Source organism: Opisthorchis viverrini (assembly GCF_000715545.1).
Source record: "Opisthorchis viverrini unplaced genomic scaffold opera_v5_130, whole genome shotgun sequence".
Lineage (NCBI taxonomy): Eukaryota > Metazoa > Platyhelminthes > Trematoda > Opisthorchiida > Opisthorchiidae > Opisthorchis > Opisthorchis viverrini.
Window position 1 is genome coordinate 20065 of NW_008751788.1, and position 19985 is coordinate 40049.

Genomic DNA, 19985 nt, shown 5'->3' on the forward strand with positions numbered 1-19985 from the left:
ATACGGCTGCGCACAGCAGGTGCCTTTTGAGCAGCACCGGGCTCTTTGGTTATAAAAGTATTTCGACCGTATTGGATAATGCGCCGGCGGTCACGGTCAACCGTTGGGTGATCGGAGTGTGCGGTTTTTGGGGCCCACCTTTTCTAACCCGTCCTTCCTTGGGGGAAGGCAGCATCGCTGCTTCCATAAATATGGACATGCTGGTCGCCTGGGGGAAACACCTTACTGCCTTCACACTCCTGTCGCCGAGGACAGTACGACTTTACCCCCAGACCGCCTCGTAGCACGATTACTCGTAGTGCGGGGTCTCGCTGCTCTTGGTCTGGCTGCTCCCCTTTGGCCTCGCTGGCATAGTTTAACCTTGTTGAACGAAGTTCCAGCCAGTGTAGTCTGCGGGATCATTGTAGCACTCGAGCCCGACCACCACGTCAAGGTGGCAGCTTCAGGTCGGGATTCCAAATATGGGGGGGGGGGTAAGGGATTCTTTGTCAGATCTGTGTCCGTTGAAAAACCTGGCAGGAGAGACCCGATGCTGCACGAGCAACTTCCAGTACAGGTAAATGGGTTACTGAGGTACACAAACTGTCGCACCACGATAAGGTCCGATCTCTTCGTAAGGTAGGTGTACCCGAAGAGTGAAATGTGGAACATCTGTCTTCTTCCTAAGCAGCCTAATGTATACGACCGAAGTGGAGTCTTGAAGGCGTGCTTCAGAGACACAACGTACATCAACAGGAAAGAAAGCAAGGTTCCGGCAAGAGATGCGCGTTGTCACCATATGGATCGGATCCTTTAGGTTTAGTAAGGCAGTATTTTAGTTAATTTTACTGAATACGGAACAGCAGTTAGCCGAACGGCAGCAGTGTACCAACCGAAAAGTGAGACTGTGTGTATGTAAGGGGTTTCGCTGGTTCAGGCCACAATCTGAGTGCTGATTCTCTTGTCTTGAGGCCGTTTCCTTGAATCCAGCTTTTTAGAAGTTCAGCCGGCTTGTTTATGGAGAGGGACTTCTCCAGCCCTAGGATGCCTCTTAACGACGTTTGGCGTCCCGGGTGTGTACTGTGTCGCATCGCATTCTTGTCATGTATGTGCGTTTCGACTGAAGGTGGTTGGTCTTCGCACTCAGTGTGTGTGGTTTCTAAGTCGTCCATCCTCCGTGGTAGATAGCGTCGCTGATTCAGCAAATTTGGTGACGCTGATCTCCTCACCATACACGCGCTTCTGTCGACCATAACGACTCTACTCCCACATCTTGCCTCACAATTTATCATAGTGCGGGGACTCACTGGCTGTAGTGGTTATTTGCCGTTAGCCTTCTTTGCATGATCAAACTTTGAGGAATTACGCTCCTATCAATGGAGAATAACATTGAAGCTCCTTCACTACGAAGAGGTGGTCAGGATTATATCCGCAGAACTAGGACTTATGTGGCGTTCTTCGTGCTCTTGAAAATTCGTAATACAAACATTCAGAAGGATTGATCGTCGCAATTACAAAGGTGGCTCTCAAGTTTAGGTGCTTCTTCATCTCATATCTAGCCTTCGGGTTGGTATTTGGTTTTTAAATGTAATTGTTTTCTGTCACCTCCGAGTTCTGACTTCATTGCAGCTCTCATGATCAGCACTGTTCTCCTCATATGTTTGCTGACGACTGTTCAAGCAAGGAATGCTTCTTTGGATGTGGACAATGAGGGTAACATCTCCATAACGCAGGGTGAGAGTTTCGATTTTCGGGTTTTCAATGTGAGTTCACAAGTGAGTCCAACCTTTCCCACGGTGAACCAGCTTCTTAGGAGTTAGTTGTTCGCATTCACGTGGAATCAGAGGATGCATTCAAAGACTATCCGTTGCTTGTTGTTGTGAAACAAAGGAACGAAGTGACCTCTTTTCGAGTTCCTACCGTGGTCAACGAACTGTGAGTGTCAACCAGTGCTTCATTTCTTATAGGACACAGCTCTGTTTACCACAACGTCAGTCGAACCCTATGCCCCCTCAAACTAAGTTCTGATTTTTCGGTCAATTTCACGGTTGAGCTGTCTACGTTCTCCCTGAAGAATGTTAGCTTCAAATTCCGGGCTGAATCTGTGACCGATTTTGACCTTAGGTAAGCACAGTGTTCAATATGTCACTCATGTTGTTCAATTTCAGAAAAGATGATCCTTTGAATTTCCTGCTTCGCCCGGCACAACCGGTTTATTTTCGCTATCAGTTTACACATCCACTGGATTCTGTTGCCGTCAAGGTCGTCTCTCCTGACAACGTTTGTATGGTTCTCTCCCTCCAAACTATGCAGGTACTCTGTTTGTGAGTGTCAACTATACCCCGTATGCCTAGTGCCCAGTTAGTGATGGACTGGATACAGTGCAGAACGCGGGTCTTTATCAGACGGTAACCAATTTGGGCGTCATATCTGCCAATGTATGTTCCATGCGTACCTCCACGGTAATCCATCCTTTGGTAGGAGTTGCAATATCCCGATGGATTCTATGTCGTTCTAGTACTGAAAGCCACTGATTTTGCTTGCACAGGAATGGAAAGGCTTCTACCTATTCCCACAGGTGAGTCTTCGGATAGAATCCGTTCCCGAAAATTACCATTACTCAGCATTTCTAACGCGACACCAAATCAGAGCAGCTTCACTTCCACCCCACGTGTTCCAGGTTCATAATTCTCAGCTTATTTGCAGGTCTATCTGGTAGAACAACTGGTATCTCCAAAATGTCGATGACTTATATTAGAGCAAAAAGGAAACGACTTTCCGAGATTATTTCCCTTAGCATTTAGGCCATCTCGGATGGTGTTTCTTGACTCCCGAACCGACCTCTTTAAATAGTTTTAACATGAGCCACAAAGTTAGCAGCATGCGTACCGATTCATACTGTATCCCTGGAACCTGTGTTTTTTCTGTTGAACTTCGAACGCGTGTAGCATCTTGTCCCTTTCAACTTCACGTCATCAGCTTTTCGTTGGAGCCACCATCATCCCCATCCACAGCGCAACATTAGTATTCAACACACAATAAAAGTGTACGGGGAAGGAACTTAGTATCAGTCTACTACATTCGTCCAAGGTTTTTACGATTCCAGATACCAATTGAGCATTTTTGGATGGAAACTGACAACACGAATGCCATTGACATCGATTAGCAACCATATATTGCAGCGTTTACTACCGGGCGCGTTGGTATCATGCGGTTCCCATCCTGTAGGGCAAGCCACACCGAGGTCACCCAAACTTTTCGCAGTCGCTTTCATAACGATTCCAGATACCAATTGAGCATTTTTGGATGGAAACTGACAACACGAAATGCCATTGAATCGATTAGCAACCATATATTGCAGCGTTTACTACCGGGCGCGTTGGTATCATGCGGTTCCCATCCTGTAGGGCAAGCCACACCGAGGTCACCCAAACTTTTCGCAGTCGCTTTCATACCACTCTGTCAGATCCATCACCTCTGTGCTTCCGCAACTCTGAATTGGTCACGAAAAACAGCACCCACCTTGGCAATCGATAGTTCGACATGAGCAATACATGGCCTACCAACGCAGCCTCTGGTGCTGGACATTTTTTCGATGGAAATCCTCGATGCACAACCGAAAACTCATTTTCGAATGCTTTGTTACGGATCCGTCGACATCGGCCTACACCAGCTACGGTTCCGAGACAACGGTTGTCAAACTGTTGTGTCTTGATGGACGATCGTGCAACTTTGTATCGGTCCCTTGGCTTCCTGCTCCGCCCACTATGGTATATCGAAAGGCACGGTAGCTCTACACAACCCTTTATGGAGACAAAAAGAGAATCATTACATCTGTATGTATAGGGTAATCACAGTGTTCCACAAGGTCGTACTAGAATCACCGTGAGGGGGCGAGAAGCGTCGAGTCGAAGATGCTCCATTCGGATTGGCTAGGATTCTGACCAACCAGGGCATGCCTTCGTTTGGCCCGTGTCCTGTACGTGACACATCCGTCCAGATGATGTGGTGTTCGGTTATTGGGGATGGCTAGCCTCCGTACACAAACACCTGAAGACGTCTCAGTTCCGCTGCACCAAGGTACCACGTCTTACAGCCATGCAATTAAACAGCCCATATTGTAACCTAGTACACACTTCTCATGGTATTCAGGGATATGCCGCTATGACACCGAGGTGCCTCAAATTAATGAACCTGACATGAGCCTTGCAGGTTCGTGCATCGACTTTATCTTTCGTACTACAATCGGAACTAATGCAACTCCCAGGGTACGTAAAACGCTCTAGGACATCGAGTGCATCTCCCTGGATTAAAATACTTCGCGCTCGGCGCGCACGCCATGTTTTCTCCTCCTGGAAAAGTTGCTATTTATTAAATCTCCTCACAAGAGAATTTAAGTATTATGACAGTGGGATGACGGAATTTTCAAGCTTTCGTGTAACAAGAAGGACAAAAGAGCATAAGTAACGAGAAACAGACAATTGGGGCGTTTTTAAACAGTCAGTCGTAACTAGCAGACCTACGCCTTGCACATATACTCTCGACTTCTCTTGAGCGAGTCCATGTGTATCAAGTTCTTGAGCCATCATCATGTTCTCGTGGGCCACGGTGGTTAAATTATTCAAGACTAATTAAGGGGAGGGGGCGGATTATGGTACTCGCCAAGAATGCCAAGTACAGAATGGTGAGATATATGCTCTTTTTTGGGGACGCCTTCCTTTGGATTGTCCGCAAACATAGTCGGGCTGACTGGAGATCATGACGCCAACTCCATAGAGGAGTGGTCTCTCTTTGTAGGGTGGGGGTTGTCGAAGGTCACTTAACCAACAGTTGAGACCATATACACAGTTTACTGCTAAACTCTAATCTAGGTCCGGTGGTTTATTTTTGTGTGGATGAGCTGGACATTCGCGTGAGGTTGTCGAAGATTTTCAGGTCTATTCGTTATCCACCGCGTAGTCTAACGTGGACAACTCGACCCCCGTTTTGGTGATAACTGAGGGACGGCAGCATGGCGAGTTCAACCTTCAACCCTAATAACGAATTTCCACCAGGAATAGATATCTTACTGTGAAGCGTTCTACAAAGATCTTCGCAGAGCCTGATTTAGTTCTGAAGTTGGAGCCAGCTTCTTCGAACAAGGAGGTAGCGATGGACTTCACATATAAACCACAGAAAGGCATACAATGACGTCGAATTGCCGTAGGTGTTCCTCTATACATGGTACCTCGTTCTGTTTCAGCTACCGCATAAGTGGCGGTGTCGATTTCAGGTTTATGTATGCAGAGCACTGGGGAAGCTTGTCAAAGTCATATTCAGGTCATATTTCGATATTCTCTACATCGGGGCGAGATGGCCCATGTGGTTAGAGCGCAAATTTACTGCCCGGAAGGTCCGTGGTTCGAACCCGACCTCGACCTCTCGACTACCCCTGTCTAGGCTTGGGCACCCTGGCAGTATCCCAGCCCTCGTGCAACCTTCGGGTGGTATGGCAGTTAGGCACTGAAAGGGGGCGACAACTGAACGATTTCTTTCGATTCTCTACATCGTTAGTGTGGTGGGGTTTGGCACAAACATTTAAGCATGTCAAGCTGTTCCTTGAGTAATCGAGCTTTCTATGGTGGTGGTGTTAGTGCTGCAGGAGGTTGGTTGTGCCGCGTTAAATGAGTGAAGTACGAAACGGAGGCCTTCTGTCATGTGATTACATCCACTTGAGTCATGTCGTAGCTCATTGACTGCATAGCTTTCAACGCCTTCAGCTTATTAGGTGTTGGGTGCCGTCAACACTCGCCTTTACCACCGAACTGAGGACGGATGTTTTTCGACGCAACAGGATTGACTAAATCCGTGTGGCATTCCTATTCTATTCATCCTTTCTCTGATACATTCTGCATTATCTCCGTTTTAGGTGACTCATCCTATTCTCATCCAAATAATTTTAACTATGCTTATTTGTCCCTAATTGTAGCACACTTCCAACAGCATCGTGAGCCGAACCGTCAAAATAAGAATGTCACTTTGAAGATTTTACCCGCTCCAAGCCGTAAGTTTCACATGATATTTTATTGTCAAACTCTATCAAATCGATAGCGAACTCACAATTTTCTGATTAATAGTTGAGCAATCACCCTGGAGGTTCATGATATGCACTTAGTTGATGATTTCTAATAAGGATGAAACAGCTGTGCGGTACTATCCGTTTTGTGTCGCATAACCTGACTTGATTTACAGGACTAAATCTCGATAGCAACTTCCAAGTCCCCTCATACTACTAACCATGATGATATCTCTGAACCGAGGGCTTTACAGAAACCGGATCAAACGACCAGAGTCGCTAGTTCCTTTTACTGCTGTCCCCGACCCAGTGCCTCAGTACCCGAAAAACACTTTCCATCAAGGGTTCGAGGTGGCTTAGTAATTAAAGCGTAAATTTACTGAAAGTCTCTGGTCCGAATCCGACCTCTGCCTCTCGACTATCCCTGTCTAAGCATGGGCAACCTGGCAGTATCCCAGCCCTCTTGCTTCCTTCAGATGGCATGGCAGCTAGGTGCCGAAAGGGTGCTACAGCTGAACGACGAACAGGGACCACAACAACTTTATTGCGAACAAACGAGTGAAACAATTACACTATGTGAATTTCACCTTTCATCGATCCAAGCTGTTGCTGAATTGATTGACTGATTGATTGATCGATTGATTGATTGATTGATTGGTTAACTGGCCTGGACGTTTGCCAGCTTCCCCGTAGAGACTTTTGTGAAGTTTTATGGTCTTAGTAGGTTTCGGGCATTCTGGGGTTACCTTCAGGAATCTGACCCTCCTAACAGATACTTGTTCCTCCCACTGCCCGGAACATTACAGTTTGGACACTAAGTTACTGACGCGGCATACCCGTGACACTGCCCTTCTGAGACAACACATCTGCGGCACATTTCGTTTCGAGAATAAGTCCTTATAACAAGGCTGCCTGGGTGTCAGTCTACAAGGAAGCTTTCGGGTACACTGCAGGTTCGAAACCTCGATACGATTGACGTACATTAGGCTGAGATTTAAAGCGTCTTCATAGGTTGTCGTGAACCGCCTCTAAACGGACATGCGGGGAAAGAGAGGCTTGGTTTTAACATGTTCTGCGAGTAGCTCACATTGAACGGCTTTTTTACTGGGTATTAGGCTGTATGCTTGTGATTGTTCGATGCTGATTGCTCATTAGCTATTCGGGTCAACCGAACATTCGTAATAGACTGTGGTAATGCGGATGCTTTTGGCCAAAATGGCCAAGCTAATCAATCACCCAGTCCTCGCATGACCTTTTTTTTGCTTTTCGTGCCTACCCTGGTCGGTTCGATTTAAGCAGTCTGACAGGTTAAGCACGTGGTTGTGAGTTTTTACCATAGAGTTGTGGTACTAATAAGGCTAGTGATTGGGACACCTCCATTCGTGTTAACCAAGCAAGTTTTACCATGCTGATGAAGCTGCAAGATCAAAACGTCGGTTGATAAAAAAGCTACTGCTTTCAATTCCAGTAGGTGCTGCTCTGATACAGCTGAAAAGGAACTGTTTGAACATACGGCAGTGAAGCATCGGTGTTGAACACTGATGTCATGCTGTCGGTGATGATGATGATGACGACAGACGCCCGGAGGAATCTTTCCGGAGAAAAACTGTTTCTTTTGATGTATTCCCACCTCAGATACCGCCTGGTGTGCGTCTACTTCAAATACGGATATTCGCGGGAGGAACTATACACTTTTTTTCGAAAAAGTTTGGTGACAATCGGTAGATTTGTTGCTGGGCAACGTTTCGCTTTTGACACAAAAGCTCCGTCAGGCCAAGTGACTAGGTTCCGAGGTTGGTCGGGATTTAAGGCGGAAGGAGAACCAATCAGCTAAGTCAAGCTAAATGTCTGTTGGGTGTCGGCCGAGGGATTTTAGTGTGTTCGAGTGGTTGAACAAGTGTTGGGTCGGTAGGGAAACCTACATGTGTTTGGGTCCAGCCTAGGGTCTAGTTCTTCTGGTTCGGTTCATTTGATGGTCCCTCTTAAACTTCGTTTGAACCTTCTGTCAGTCTTTTTTCAGGCTGGTTTCTGTTGAGAGATTAATGCGTTGGCACTGTTGCTGAATGGCTTCAGTGGGTGAATTCAGCCACCCAATAACACTAAAGAGTACGTCCCGATTCTCTGTCGAAAGGGCGGTGGTTTAGAGCAGTCAGGGAGCTCATGAGATGAAATATTCACCTCATCCGTTTCAGGACGCTTTACATTTGATTCGTCTTTTCCCCTCGGGCCTGAATCTATTTCCCGTGGTCAAAGATTCATAGTTTAAACTGGGTTAACCGGAGAGAATCGATTCGGAAAACGACTGGTTTTTCGGTCGGTCTGTTCCAGCGGAGACCTTCCCCCTACGCGAGTGATCTGTATTGGAAGTTGTGTGATTTGGGATTTGGATCACAGGTTCCTTCTAAATTCTGATCCCCGGTACATTTGTTGTCATTTGCAAAATAACGACAGCTGTAGTCCAAGCACCACACTTTCCACGGTGTAGTTTTCGCAGCATTCTCTTAGCACACAGATTGTAACGATGCCCAGTCTAACTGTTGTCCACTTGATCCTCCCTCCCTATCTTAACAGGCTGGGATTACATTATCCCCATCTCCGGTGCATTTGGTTTCTTCGCCCTCTTCTATTTGGCTGGGATTATTATCATATGCACGTCTCGGTACCTCCCGTAAGTTTGTTGAAAACTGCGTCTCGCCGATAGCTCCGTTTCCTTTTTTCCCTTTAGTACCGTCTTGTTGCCGGCGATCACTAGATTTCACGCCGAAATGGTGTGTGTACTCTACGGTTGTGTACAGTGTGATATTTGGGTAGGAATGCATGTATCCTTTGGCACGTTTTTATTTCATTTCCCTATTATATTAACTCCTAATTCTGTACGTTTTCTCGTTCGATCTCAAGCCACCGGCACGAACGGTCTGTTGATTTAAGTAAGTGTTTTTTTTTCATAAGTAGCAAATAAAACTTGCTCCAAATTGTTACTAACTTTACGAGTTCTTCATTACAACAACGTGCCTCTACCGCCTAGTTCAACTAACTAATCATGTATTAGCCACTAGAATCGAGCGCTATTCCTTTGCTATGCTTTCCGATCGTGTGTTCTCTGCACGTGCATTTTGATTACTGCTTGTTCTTTGGTGCTGGTGGTCGTGGGGGGACTCTGCGCGTTCTGATTGCTAGGATAATCATTGTAGTCTGCCACTTATTGTAGCTCGCATAAACCAACTGTCATATTTCGTACACTTGCCTTCTGGTGCCTGAATGTGCTATGTCTTTACAAATGATGATCCTGGGTTCATCGAATCATCCCCGTTCTGCTGAATGAACTTGTGAAGCTGATCAGATGATTTTGAAGTCATCAGCTTGAGTCTTGCAACTTCTTCTGGAGGGTAGGCCTTTCAGGATGGAATTTCATCTTCATCAGAAGATGTAAGTTGCCAGACGCTAACGTTTCGAATTACGTAAAACATTCAAGTAATATTCGGGTAACACTGGATCAATTAGATTGGATGACACATTGATTTGCACGAGAGGGGGATTTGGGTAGTTTGCCTTCATCACACCTAGTTCACCAAACCAACTGTATCTCCCAGTAAAACACGGGACTACACAAAGAAATGCGCTTTGCATATGGGTACTTTGTTCGCGATTGATATCCTTGTGCTTATGCCATATTTATTTTAGCCGCCAGTCTATTCTTGATTCGTTTTTTTTTTGCGACGAATGTCCAGATTTTAGTATATATGCTGAGGAAGCTTTTTTGCTGAGGTCATGCGACTTCTTTCGTTGCTGCACCATCTACTGGTAATGGCTCTAGGTAGGTTGTAATGGGTCCGAGTGAGAGTAAGGAGAGCCGATCCATAAGCCCGGTCGATGAATGCGCTGACCAATCAGATTACACCGCTCGGACCGTGGCCCATTAGCCATACAGCCACATGGTGAACGTCACCAAATTCTTCCTAGACAGCGAAAATCAGTAGCAAACATGAACCGTCTACAAGTAGCTCAGAGGAGAACTAAGCTGGCACAGCAAAATTCCCATGTGAGTAGTCGTGTCCCCCTAAGAGCTAGTCCATGCGTGACCACTTAATGTGGAATCCGTGAGTAAAGGATGAGCGGTGCTACATCTTGCCCAAGTTCGAGTTAATCGCGTTGCTTATCAGCCAATCGTGGGCGGACGGTGGTTGTGGGTTCCCAACTCGTCCGGATTTCTTGAGGTTCGCACTGCTAATAATTCCCAGTAAGGATGAAACAGTGCTTCTGGGCTTTTCGGAATAGATTGGCTTCAATTACAGCACCAAACCTCCATTGAACAAACACTGGTGCCCAACGCCCCGGTAAAAAGTATGGCGAAAGCTGACAAGTGGGGATTTATTGCAAACTATTCACTGTCCCTTGGGAAAGAGGTCACGTGAACGGAAGATGCGAGTACCCTCGAAGAACACAGAAGGGAACACATCTGAGCATCTTTGAGCTCGAGATGATTCAGTAGTTAGAGGGCGAATTCACCTACTGGAAGGTCCGGGCTTCGAACCCGACCTTTGTATCTCGACTTCGGTCCAGGCTTGCGCAACGTGGCACTATCCCAGCCCTCGTGCTTCCTACAGGTGGCATGGCGGCTGGGCACTGAGAGGGTGTCACAGTTGAATGGTTATCTTATTTTTTATCTCTGCATAATCCTTTTTCTGCTAGCGACGTACTACTTGATGGTTTGTGGCTTAAACTTGAAAACGGATCGGTTTCTCTAAGCTTTCGTTTGAATGACCGCTCACGCTTTGCTTGAAATTAGTGGTTTACTGTGGATTCGTCAACATCCAGTGTTGTTGCTCCTTTGATAGATGTTCTCTGATTTCATGTGTACCTTTTGATTATTCTCCTGCAACCGATCACACTTGTCTTCCACCCTACCTGTTTCTACACCGTTTTACTACATCATATGCAGCTCCACAACACTTCGATTTATTAAGCGAAGAAGCTGAGGCTTTTTGTCAGCCCACCGATGTTGTACGGAATTATGGCACTGCTACACACATAACGACTACTCACCCATCGTTGCATACAGGTAACCGATATTCTTCGAGTACAGCGTTCTCATGTTTTTGTGTGTCTCGTTTTAGTGTGTGTGTGTGTGTGTGTGGTGTGTGTGTGTGTGTGTGTGTGATTCAACTGACCAATAACTTCTCTCTTCCAACCAGATTGTTGTTTCATCATTCGTCACACGTGTCCTCAAACTAAATACTGCATACCCGTCCTGTCTATTATCGCCCCTTAGGGTGTCGTACTGGGAACCATCTGGTTCTCTAACCTACAAACGCAACTTGTTTGGCGACTGGTCACATTCTTCCTGTTTCAGATTCTTCTCTGGTTGACATGCTGGATACAGAGGAATCCGAGTCTCGGTCGCTCAAGCCTCCAAAACCGCTGTGCACGCAACGTGCCCGTCGAGGCAATGATTCTCAAGGTGGTGATAGCCGCTCGAGGACCTCGACCACACAGCAACTACCGAGCACATCCCATCACGCCGATGTGTCGCTTTCTGTACCACGTGGTGAAAATTCTTTAGGAGGATCAACTGCTTCGCTAAATCATTCGAGAACCTTGATCATGGAACATACGCGTGAGCATCATGGGTGGTTCAGCTCTTCAGATGAAGAACAACCTGAGGGACACTTCGTCGGAGCCCAGGACACTCTTGATAAATACTCTCACCGCAGCCCACAAGTTCGGTCCTTTACTCCAGGGTCAGTCATTCAGCATGAGGTGTCCGAAACACGTCCGATTACGGAATTGCGTCGTCCAAATCACTCACCTGTTAGTACTGGTACAACTCAGACAAGTGCACCAGACAAGCAAGCCCCCTCTGAACGTGGAAGCCGTGAGGTGTTGACAAATGCTGAGCGAAACACAGATGATGTAACGATTTTGCTTTCCCAAAACGATATGTTCCGCATTGTTGTAAGTATCCCAAAATCCTTCTGGCGGTTTTTTTTCTATTCCGCATGATTTATGTTGAGCGAACATGAAAACGGACTATTTTGTTTCCCTTGTATTTGGGGAGGTGAAGTTCTCCGTCAACGTGTGAAGCAAAAGGCCACGCCTGAACCTGATCCTTGAAGTGGCACGCAAATGAATGAAATGTTACTGCAAGATTGAATTTGTAGGATGTGAGACTACTTTGACAATATCCACAACATGGTGTGTAGCTGTCCAATCGACCAAAAAGTAGATCAACTCGAATCGGTCGGTTGAACTGATCGGATCGAAATCATGTGTTTGAGCGTAATATGATAGTTCGGTTTCCAAACAAACTAATTGAGCGAAGAGGATGAAACTGATCACCAATTAGCCAGACATGATGTGTCATCTTCAAGACCTCGGTTAACTTCCTTACTGTGAGACACCTTGATTTCAGTTATACTACTGTAATTACCCCTTTGGATACACACATCAAAATGGATAAGTATTTGGCCTGGACTCGTCACATTCCTAGGATGTAACGTCCACAATTACATGGGTATCCTGTTCTTTTTCAAACTCAACTCTTGTAATTTCTATCCCAGAGTATCAGTGAACACTGACAGGGTGCTGAATACTGCAAGATCCGATGTCGATAAATGTCCAGACGTTGAATTACACATAGGTCCACCACTCCGTTCGAGCCGTTTCACGTCACCAGAGTCCAGCCGGAGTGCGAGGCATAACATGACTGCGGCGTTCATGCTGTTCTGTATTCTCGGCGAAGCATCCACCGATGTACAAATTTGACAACACTGCCCTGTTGCTCCTGGAATGCCCGGTCCCAGTAACAATGTGTCAAACGTGACTTGTCCAGCTGTCAACTTCACTACAGAGTAATCCTTGTTCAAGATCATGACTCGAATGTCCACATTTAAGATAGCAAGTTAAACGCGAAAGATAGTCACGTCAAAAAGAATGGAAAACTTCAAACCGTGTGAAGCTATTGATAGAGTTCAAAACTTAGGGGAATGTGTATCACTACACTTGGTCATAGAGAGCTCTAATCTCCTGAGGAATAGTAAAGTTTAGAGGAGTATTTCCATGACAATGAGCGTTGCCTGCTCTTGGTTACTAACAACGCCACAAGCAGCGTCGTAAACCTCGAGATCGTTTTTCACAGCAAGTTGCTAAAATTTGTAGTGGTTTACCAGCCAGCCGTACATATTTGACACGTTCAGCCGTATCAACCGGGCGTTTTAAGGTCATCTACAACCGCCTCGCGAAACTCAACTCTAATGTTGTTTATCGCATTTTCTTATCTGACTACCTGTAACTCACGTACCCTTTCCACTTCTCCACCAAAGCCCGTGTCTAATCTCTCCAGAAAACGATATACCACATTGAACAGAAAATATCTGCTTTACTTTTGGTAAGTATATTCATCTTCTATGTATTGTATTGTATTGCATTGTATTGTACTGTATTGTATTGCACTGTATTGTATTGTATTGTATTTTGTATGGACGGACAGCATTGTATCATTTATTGATCGGGCATTTTGCTGAGCAAATGTTTTGTCACGAGTCGAGGTGATACCATTGGGGCGTTCGACCATCAAGTGAACAACCTGAGTCGCCAGCGTTCTTTTACAAGTCACTTCATTTCTCGGTGGTTTGATTTTACCCACATCTTTGTGCTAACGTCTTTGTCTGTCAGAGTTTAGCTGATGAGCAGGATCTAACTGTTCGGAAGCCGGAACACCAGTCTCACCCATGATCCCAGTTGATGAATCCTCGCACCAATTGTGTCTCTCTGTTTGACCACTTGCCGCACAACCCCACCAGTTTATTCAGAGAGTTATTAAGTAGGCAAATGACCACTTGGAAAAGTGGTCCATCCAATGGTCGAACTCCAACTAAGTGATCATATCCCTTTCGATTTTCATGGAGCTTGACGACACCCCTTGTTGACTGTTTTGTGCAGTATTGTAACTGTCGATAGTGGCATTACTAGAACTTTGAAGAGAGTGGCCCGGGAACGCGATAAGTCGCCACTATCTGCTGTACGATTGATTCTTTTGCTGATTTCTGTACTGTTTAACTGTTTCGCTCCAAAAACAAAACAGAGCAAAGATATCGTCTACATGCTGTTTCACAATATTTCTATAAGCACGAGGACCGGTAACTCAACGAGAGTTTGAATAAACCTGCCGACCAAGTCTGTTGTATAATTCTGTTTGTCTTTCCTTCATTTTCCTAACTCCCTCACCTTCCTTATCCACCCAGGTACTTGATCATTATCTCCATATTTTACGGGTTGCCGGCCATTCAGCTTATTATGATCTACCAAAAAGTAAGCCAGTTTTTTCCCGTGCTCGTAAATTTTGTTGAACTGATCTTGTGTTGGTTTCGATTATCCTGTCGGCTACCAATTGTTAGTTAGTCGACTTTGGTTGTGCTAGTTTGTTTGTAAACACTATTCTACCCAAGTGGTTAGAGCGCGAACTTACTGACCGGAAGGTCCGTGGTTCGAGCCCGACCTCTGCCTCTCGACTTCTCCTGTCTAGGTTTGGGCAACCTGACAGTATCCCAGCCCTCGTGCAACCTTTGGGTAGCATGGCAGTTAGGCACCGAAAGGGCGCTACAGCTGAATGATTACTCTTCTACCCCGGAAAAAGCACTGACCCATATGTAACGCAGCTTTAGCCACCTATCCAAGTGACTTTCAAGCCATCCGTGTCATTCTAAATTGTTTCTCGCTTTCAATGACGGCATTTCGTGGATTCTTTGCAGACTTTGGTTGAGACTGGAAACGAAGATTTGTGTTACTACAACTTTGAATGCGCACGGCCACTGGGCATCTTCACAGCGTTCAACAACATCATTTCGAACATTGGTTATATCATGCTCGGTCTGCTGTTTCTCACGGCTACAGCGCGAAGGTATGTCGATTGCAGTTCATGTTTGTTTCCACCGTTCGGTTGGTTCTAATCTCTTCTCATTGCTTTAACGTTTCTTTCTCGGCATCGATTATGCTCATGTTTCATACCCGCACCATCTTCGGTGAAGCAGGCAAGCAAAAAAACAGATAAAATAGCAATATAGAGACCAACAGCCACACAAGCGAGCAAGTCAACAAATAAATCATACACCGGTAGTCTTTCTACGTGTTGACGAACTTGACAGCTGTACAGTGTGTTATGTCACTGGCAAACGATTTGATGATACAGTGCTTCCCATCTTTTGAGGCCGGCTGAAGGAACTCACAAAAATGAGAGGTGGTCTCCGTTCAAAGATGAACTATAAAATGGTGTGAACAACCGGGAGAACGCTCGCAGATGCACATTGTGTGGAGTTCGTTTGTAGTGAATATGAAGGGATTTAGCGAAATACAGTCATCTGCAAACATAAGGTTGACGTAAACTCGGGGACTGCGCGTACCTGATGAGCCCCGGGAAGAATGAAACCAGTCGTGGACTTATGAGTAGTGCATTACGAACATGAAGGAATTCCGATTGCATCTGATTTGTGAGATCAACGAGTCCCAGGTCTCCCTTACATGGAGATGATCGCAGTTTGTCCACCTTGGATTTAGTAAAAACCAGGCCTTGTGGATAACTTTGCAAAAGCACAGACTGTAGTAATCGGCCATGATGGGGGCAGCGTATCGGTGTAAAGCTGCGGAACAAATAGGTTAGTGTTAGCGATAACAAAATGATTCTCACCTTGGGGACCATACAATTCCCCGATAAGTATTGTTGTGGTCAGGAGGAATAAGTCATCGAGTGTATTTTGTGGCTACGTTGTCATCATTACTCAAGTCCACACATGACCTTGTAGTTGATTGACAGAGTGCAACTGGGCATTGTTCACTACACAGTATGTACGCCTGGACGGTGCTATCCACTTATGAGTACTAACAGTCACCGTAGGTGACTGGGAGACTTATCTGGAACCCAGCTGAACCTCTCGTTTATGATGTTTTTGAGCAACTGAATGTGCTGCACCAGGCCGTCCCATGTTTTCTTTGGTACGATATTCGAGATATCGCGATACATGTATGGACATAACACACTACTCATAGGGTTGCTTACAAGCATCATAAAGAGAGATTCAGCTGAGTTCCAGGTGAGTCTTGCAAAACCAGATTTTCCTGCAACTGAGTGTATTTCGCTAATGTCGTGCAATTTGGGTTCAAGTAGAACGTTGGTTTGACGAGAAGGACGAAACCGGTTGTGGGCTGTCGAAGAGTTTTCAGCAACCTTGTGAGTAGTGTATTAAGTCACTGTAGGTGTTTACCATCCGTCGGGGTACTTCTAATAGCTCATTTGAACTGAGTCTAACCCTGTTCAGACATTACCATATGTAAGCCCCTTGCCCTAAGTGTGAAGTTTCTGGGGAATCCGAGAAGAATAACACTTCGTAATGCACTACTCAAAAGGCTTCTAAGAATTAGTCAACAGCCCAGCAACCTTACGAGTAGTGCATTACGAATATACATGTATCGCGATATCTCGAATATCGTACCAAAGAAAACATGGGACGGCCTGGTGCAGCACATTCAGTTGCCTGGAAACATCACAAAAGAGGGATTCAGCTGGGTTCCAGGTGAGTCCCTCGAAAAACCAAATCAGCCTGCAAATGAGTGTTTTTCGCAAGGAGAACACTTGTTGCGGTGTATTGTAAACTAAAAGTGGGGTCTCATAAAGGGGGAAGAGCCTTTTTCGACTTGTGATAGACTTTGAGCTGTTCCAATAACCGTCATATTCACATTACCCGGTTCCGAATATTCCGGGTGAACTCATGCGTGTTCCTAAACAGGGCTGTTTCTCACTCACTTTTCTCCGTATTTTGCGCTTTTTTCTTCGTTGTGTAGAGAAAGTAGGGACATCGCACAACAGACCACAGATTTCAAACTTAGTACTGAACAGATGCATGTCATGTGCACTCCACTGATTTGAATGAATATGACTACTTTCACCATGCTGTGTTCGGATGCATAGTTCTGTGTAGTTGTAGGGTGATGATCGATATTTTCCGCTTGTGACTGTCACAAGCGCCTCTAGATTAGAACTCTCGTGGAGTGAGTCACACTATCGGTGAGGAACGGCGGTCTCTTTTGTCCACGACTTTCATAGAATGAACAGGACCTCCAGATGCATCAGTCTGCTCGTCTCTAGCTTGGATACTGCCTGAATTTCTTTGCTCTCGAACTGGTTCATGGTTCTTCCGGAGCATCCGGACTTGGTTACTTTTAGCTGCATTTTTTCGACACAGTAATTGTCTCAGTACTAATTAAGGACTGCTCGAATATTGTACTTGGGAGTTACGTGTAATCATCGCTCATCGAGTCGATTTGAACCCCATCCCGTACATTCATTCGTCGTGAGTTATCGACCCCCACAGCACCCTGTCTCTAGGTGGCCTTCATTCCAACACCTGAATGTTCCTCATATCACCAAAAGATAGGTGAGAGACTGGAGACTGCTCTGGCCCATTAGCCATAGTCTCAAACAACTTTGTTGGGCAAATACGTGTTTTTTTTGGATTGATCGTAAAACCTCCCTTTTATCCATGAGTTTTGTCACATTTGTGTTTAATCGAAGATACAACTTGCGAATCGTGTTTCTGAAACCGTTTTTGTCCGTTATTTAGGGACCTTATCCACCGGCGACGTCGGAAGCTTGATCCAGAAGTAACTGAAGTGAGTTATCACTGTAATGGTATTTGACAAAAAAACGGTACTGCCATTCTCGAGAAATACACTAATTTGCAAATCAATTTGGTTCTCACGAGAGACTCAGTTGAATCTCTCGTTTATGATACTCTACAACTGAATGTGCTGCACATAAGGTTGACGGAAACTCGGGGACTGAGCCCACCTGATGAGCCCCAAGACGGGCGAAACCGGTCGTGGGCTGTCGTAGAGTTTTCAGCAACCTTGTGAGTAGTTTCCTCTGTGAAAATATGCTGTGATATCTCGAATATCGTGCCAAGTGAATCATGAGGCGCCCTGTGTGCAGCACATGCAGTTGTAGAATATCATTGACAGCAACACCGGTGTGTGTGTGTGTGTGTCTGTGGCTTCAGTATAACCAGGTCAGTTTATTGAAATAAACTCCTACAATGAGAACAAAATCGGGATGGAAAAGGGACTCAAACGCCCGGGATCCGTACTCAAAGACGTCGAAACTGAAGTCAAGTACATCGTTGGCAACGATTAGTAGCTATATATTTCACTGTCTTTGTCCAGGAGTGATGTGGTCTCCATCCTGGAAGGTAAACAGCACGACTGCACCCAGACACGGGATATTCCCTCCGCTTTCCTGTTCTACCGATTCATACTTTAACCTTCCATTGTTTCCCCCCGCCCAACTTGTGGATTACCGGATGTTTCAGACCAATTATCCAATTAACTTCTTTTTTTCTCAATTTTATTGTTTACTATGCCTTGACAACAACATGATTCACTGACAGTTAAACTCCTCTCTGTTCAAACCTTTGTCGCCATACAATTCTCATTGCATGTCATCGTTTTAACGAACTTCCAGACCCGAGGACTCCCGCAGCACTACGGACTATATTATGCCATGGGATTGGCGTTGACGATGGAAGGCATAATGAGTGCCTGTTACCATATGTGTCCAAGTTTTTCAAATTTTCAGTTTGGTGAGTTAGGTGAAAAGCATTTTGTTTGTTGCCTGAATAATTAGCAATTTGTTTAAAACATTACGAATTACAGTATCATGCAGGCACTTATATGTACGATCTGTTGAAGTACTTGAGCGGAATATTAACCTAATAAGCCGTTTAAAAGAACCATAATGTCCTGGTGGATTTCAACTGTAAATCGGTCTTCAGTCAATTGGAAAAAGTTTGGAACCGATTGAGTAGTCATCGTAACATTCACTCGCCCACGAAGATCAAGGATCTACCAGTGGCACCCGAGGTGAATCATCAAGTGAAGCAGCCTGAAAAGATTAAGGAAAGAAAAGCGATAGGAACTGATTTGAAACTCCTCCAATCCACCAATTCAAGATTATGGCACCCACATTAGCCGACAAGAGCTGTTAATTGACACTCAACACTGATCTAGTGTGAAGAGAATTTACCGATTGGTTCCCCGTCTGTCTTATAACCTGGCCAGTATGGTGACCTGTTCACTTGGCCTGATGAAGCTTTTGTGTCAAAAGCGAAACGTTGTCCAAATGAAAACTACCGATTGTTTACCAAGCTCTTCTGAAACGATACATCGGTTTGTCTTTAACCGCACACTAAAACGCAAGATTGCACACATTGTAGGTGGGTTCCAATTAATGTGAGAACTGTCGTATGCCATGTTAAATTAGGTCAGTGAACTGTTTTCTTTTTGCATGTCCTTCTACGGACTCAAAAGATTCTTTGTTACCCTTTGTTCGTGTGGCTGCTGGAATTACGGTTTGGCCTTCCAGTTGAAACTCTATGATTTAAGGAACATCTTGTTCGATTGAGAGTGTGGTTGTCCGCCCTACACCGTAGGCTTCAGTTTGCATTCTGAACGGATTTAGGTTTATCAGTATGGTTTAACAAGCAAGTTGATAACACCAGTTGGTGGTTCTCGCCTATAGCTAAATAACCGCGAAAGAACGTGTAAAATAATATAAATCTTGGTTGCAAACGTTTCATCACCAATCGAAGTGACGTCATCAGTGCGTAGTTGTGCGTAGCGGTGGGTTAGTTAGACAACCACCAACCCACCGCTACGCACTGATGATGTCACCTCGATTGGTGATGAAACGTTTGCAACCAAATTGCCCAGCTCAGCGAACAAGCCAACGACCATCTACGCTACCTGAGCTACCGACATTCTCCTCTATATCACACTCACAATATATTTGCTCAAACCTGTTAAGCTGCCATGCCAGTGGGAGAAGGCCCCAGGGCTGGGATACTGCCAGGTTTCCCAAGCCCAGACAGGGTTAGATTCGAACCACGGACCTTCCGGCCCGTAAGCTGGC

The 19985-nt window shown here is 45.4% G+C and overlaps 2 protein-coding genes across 2 annotated transcripts in view; both read left to right on the top strand.

Annotated features, from left to right (window-relative positions):
- T265_14015 (hypothetical protein) overlaps window positions 1–19985 on the top strand; it is a gene marked incomplete at both ends in the record, with an annotated part of 46306 nt that overhangs the window by 2326 nt on the left and 23995 nt on the right. The window contains 16 exon segments of the mRNA XM_009171655.1: window positions 169–556; window positions 1793–1914; window positions 1954–2103; window positions 2148–2292; window positions 2334–2456; window positions 2461–2557; window positions 5948–6022; window positions 8606–8702; window positions 8933–8961; window positions 10974–11093; window positions 11385–11986; window positions 13354–13418; window positions 14275–14341; window positions 14782–14930; window positions 17644–17692; window positions 18540–18657. Coding sequence (XP_009169919.1) covers window positions 169–556; window positions 1793–1914; window positions 1954–2103; window positions 2148–2292; window positions 2334–2456; window positions 2461–2557; window positions 5948–6022; window positions 8606–8702; window positions 8933–8961; window positions 10974–11093; window positions 11385–11986; window positions 13354–13418; window positions 14275–14341; window positions 14782–14930; window positions 17644–17692; window positions 18540–18657 — 2396 coding nt within the window.
- Window positions 5339–14643, top strand: T265_06376 (hypothetical protein; the record flags this gene model as incomplete). Its single annotated transcript, XM_009171627.1, has 3 exons — window positions 5339–5465; window positions 11385–11986; window positions 14479–14643. The coding sequence occupies 3 exons, from the start codon at window positions 5339–5341 to the stop codon at window positions 14641–14643; spliced, it is 894 nt and encodes a 297-aa protein (XP_009169891.1).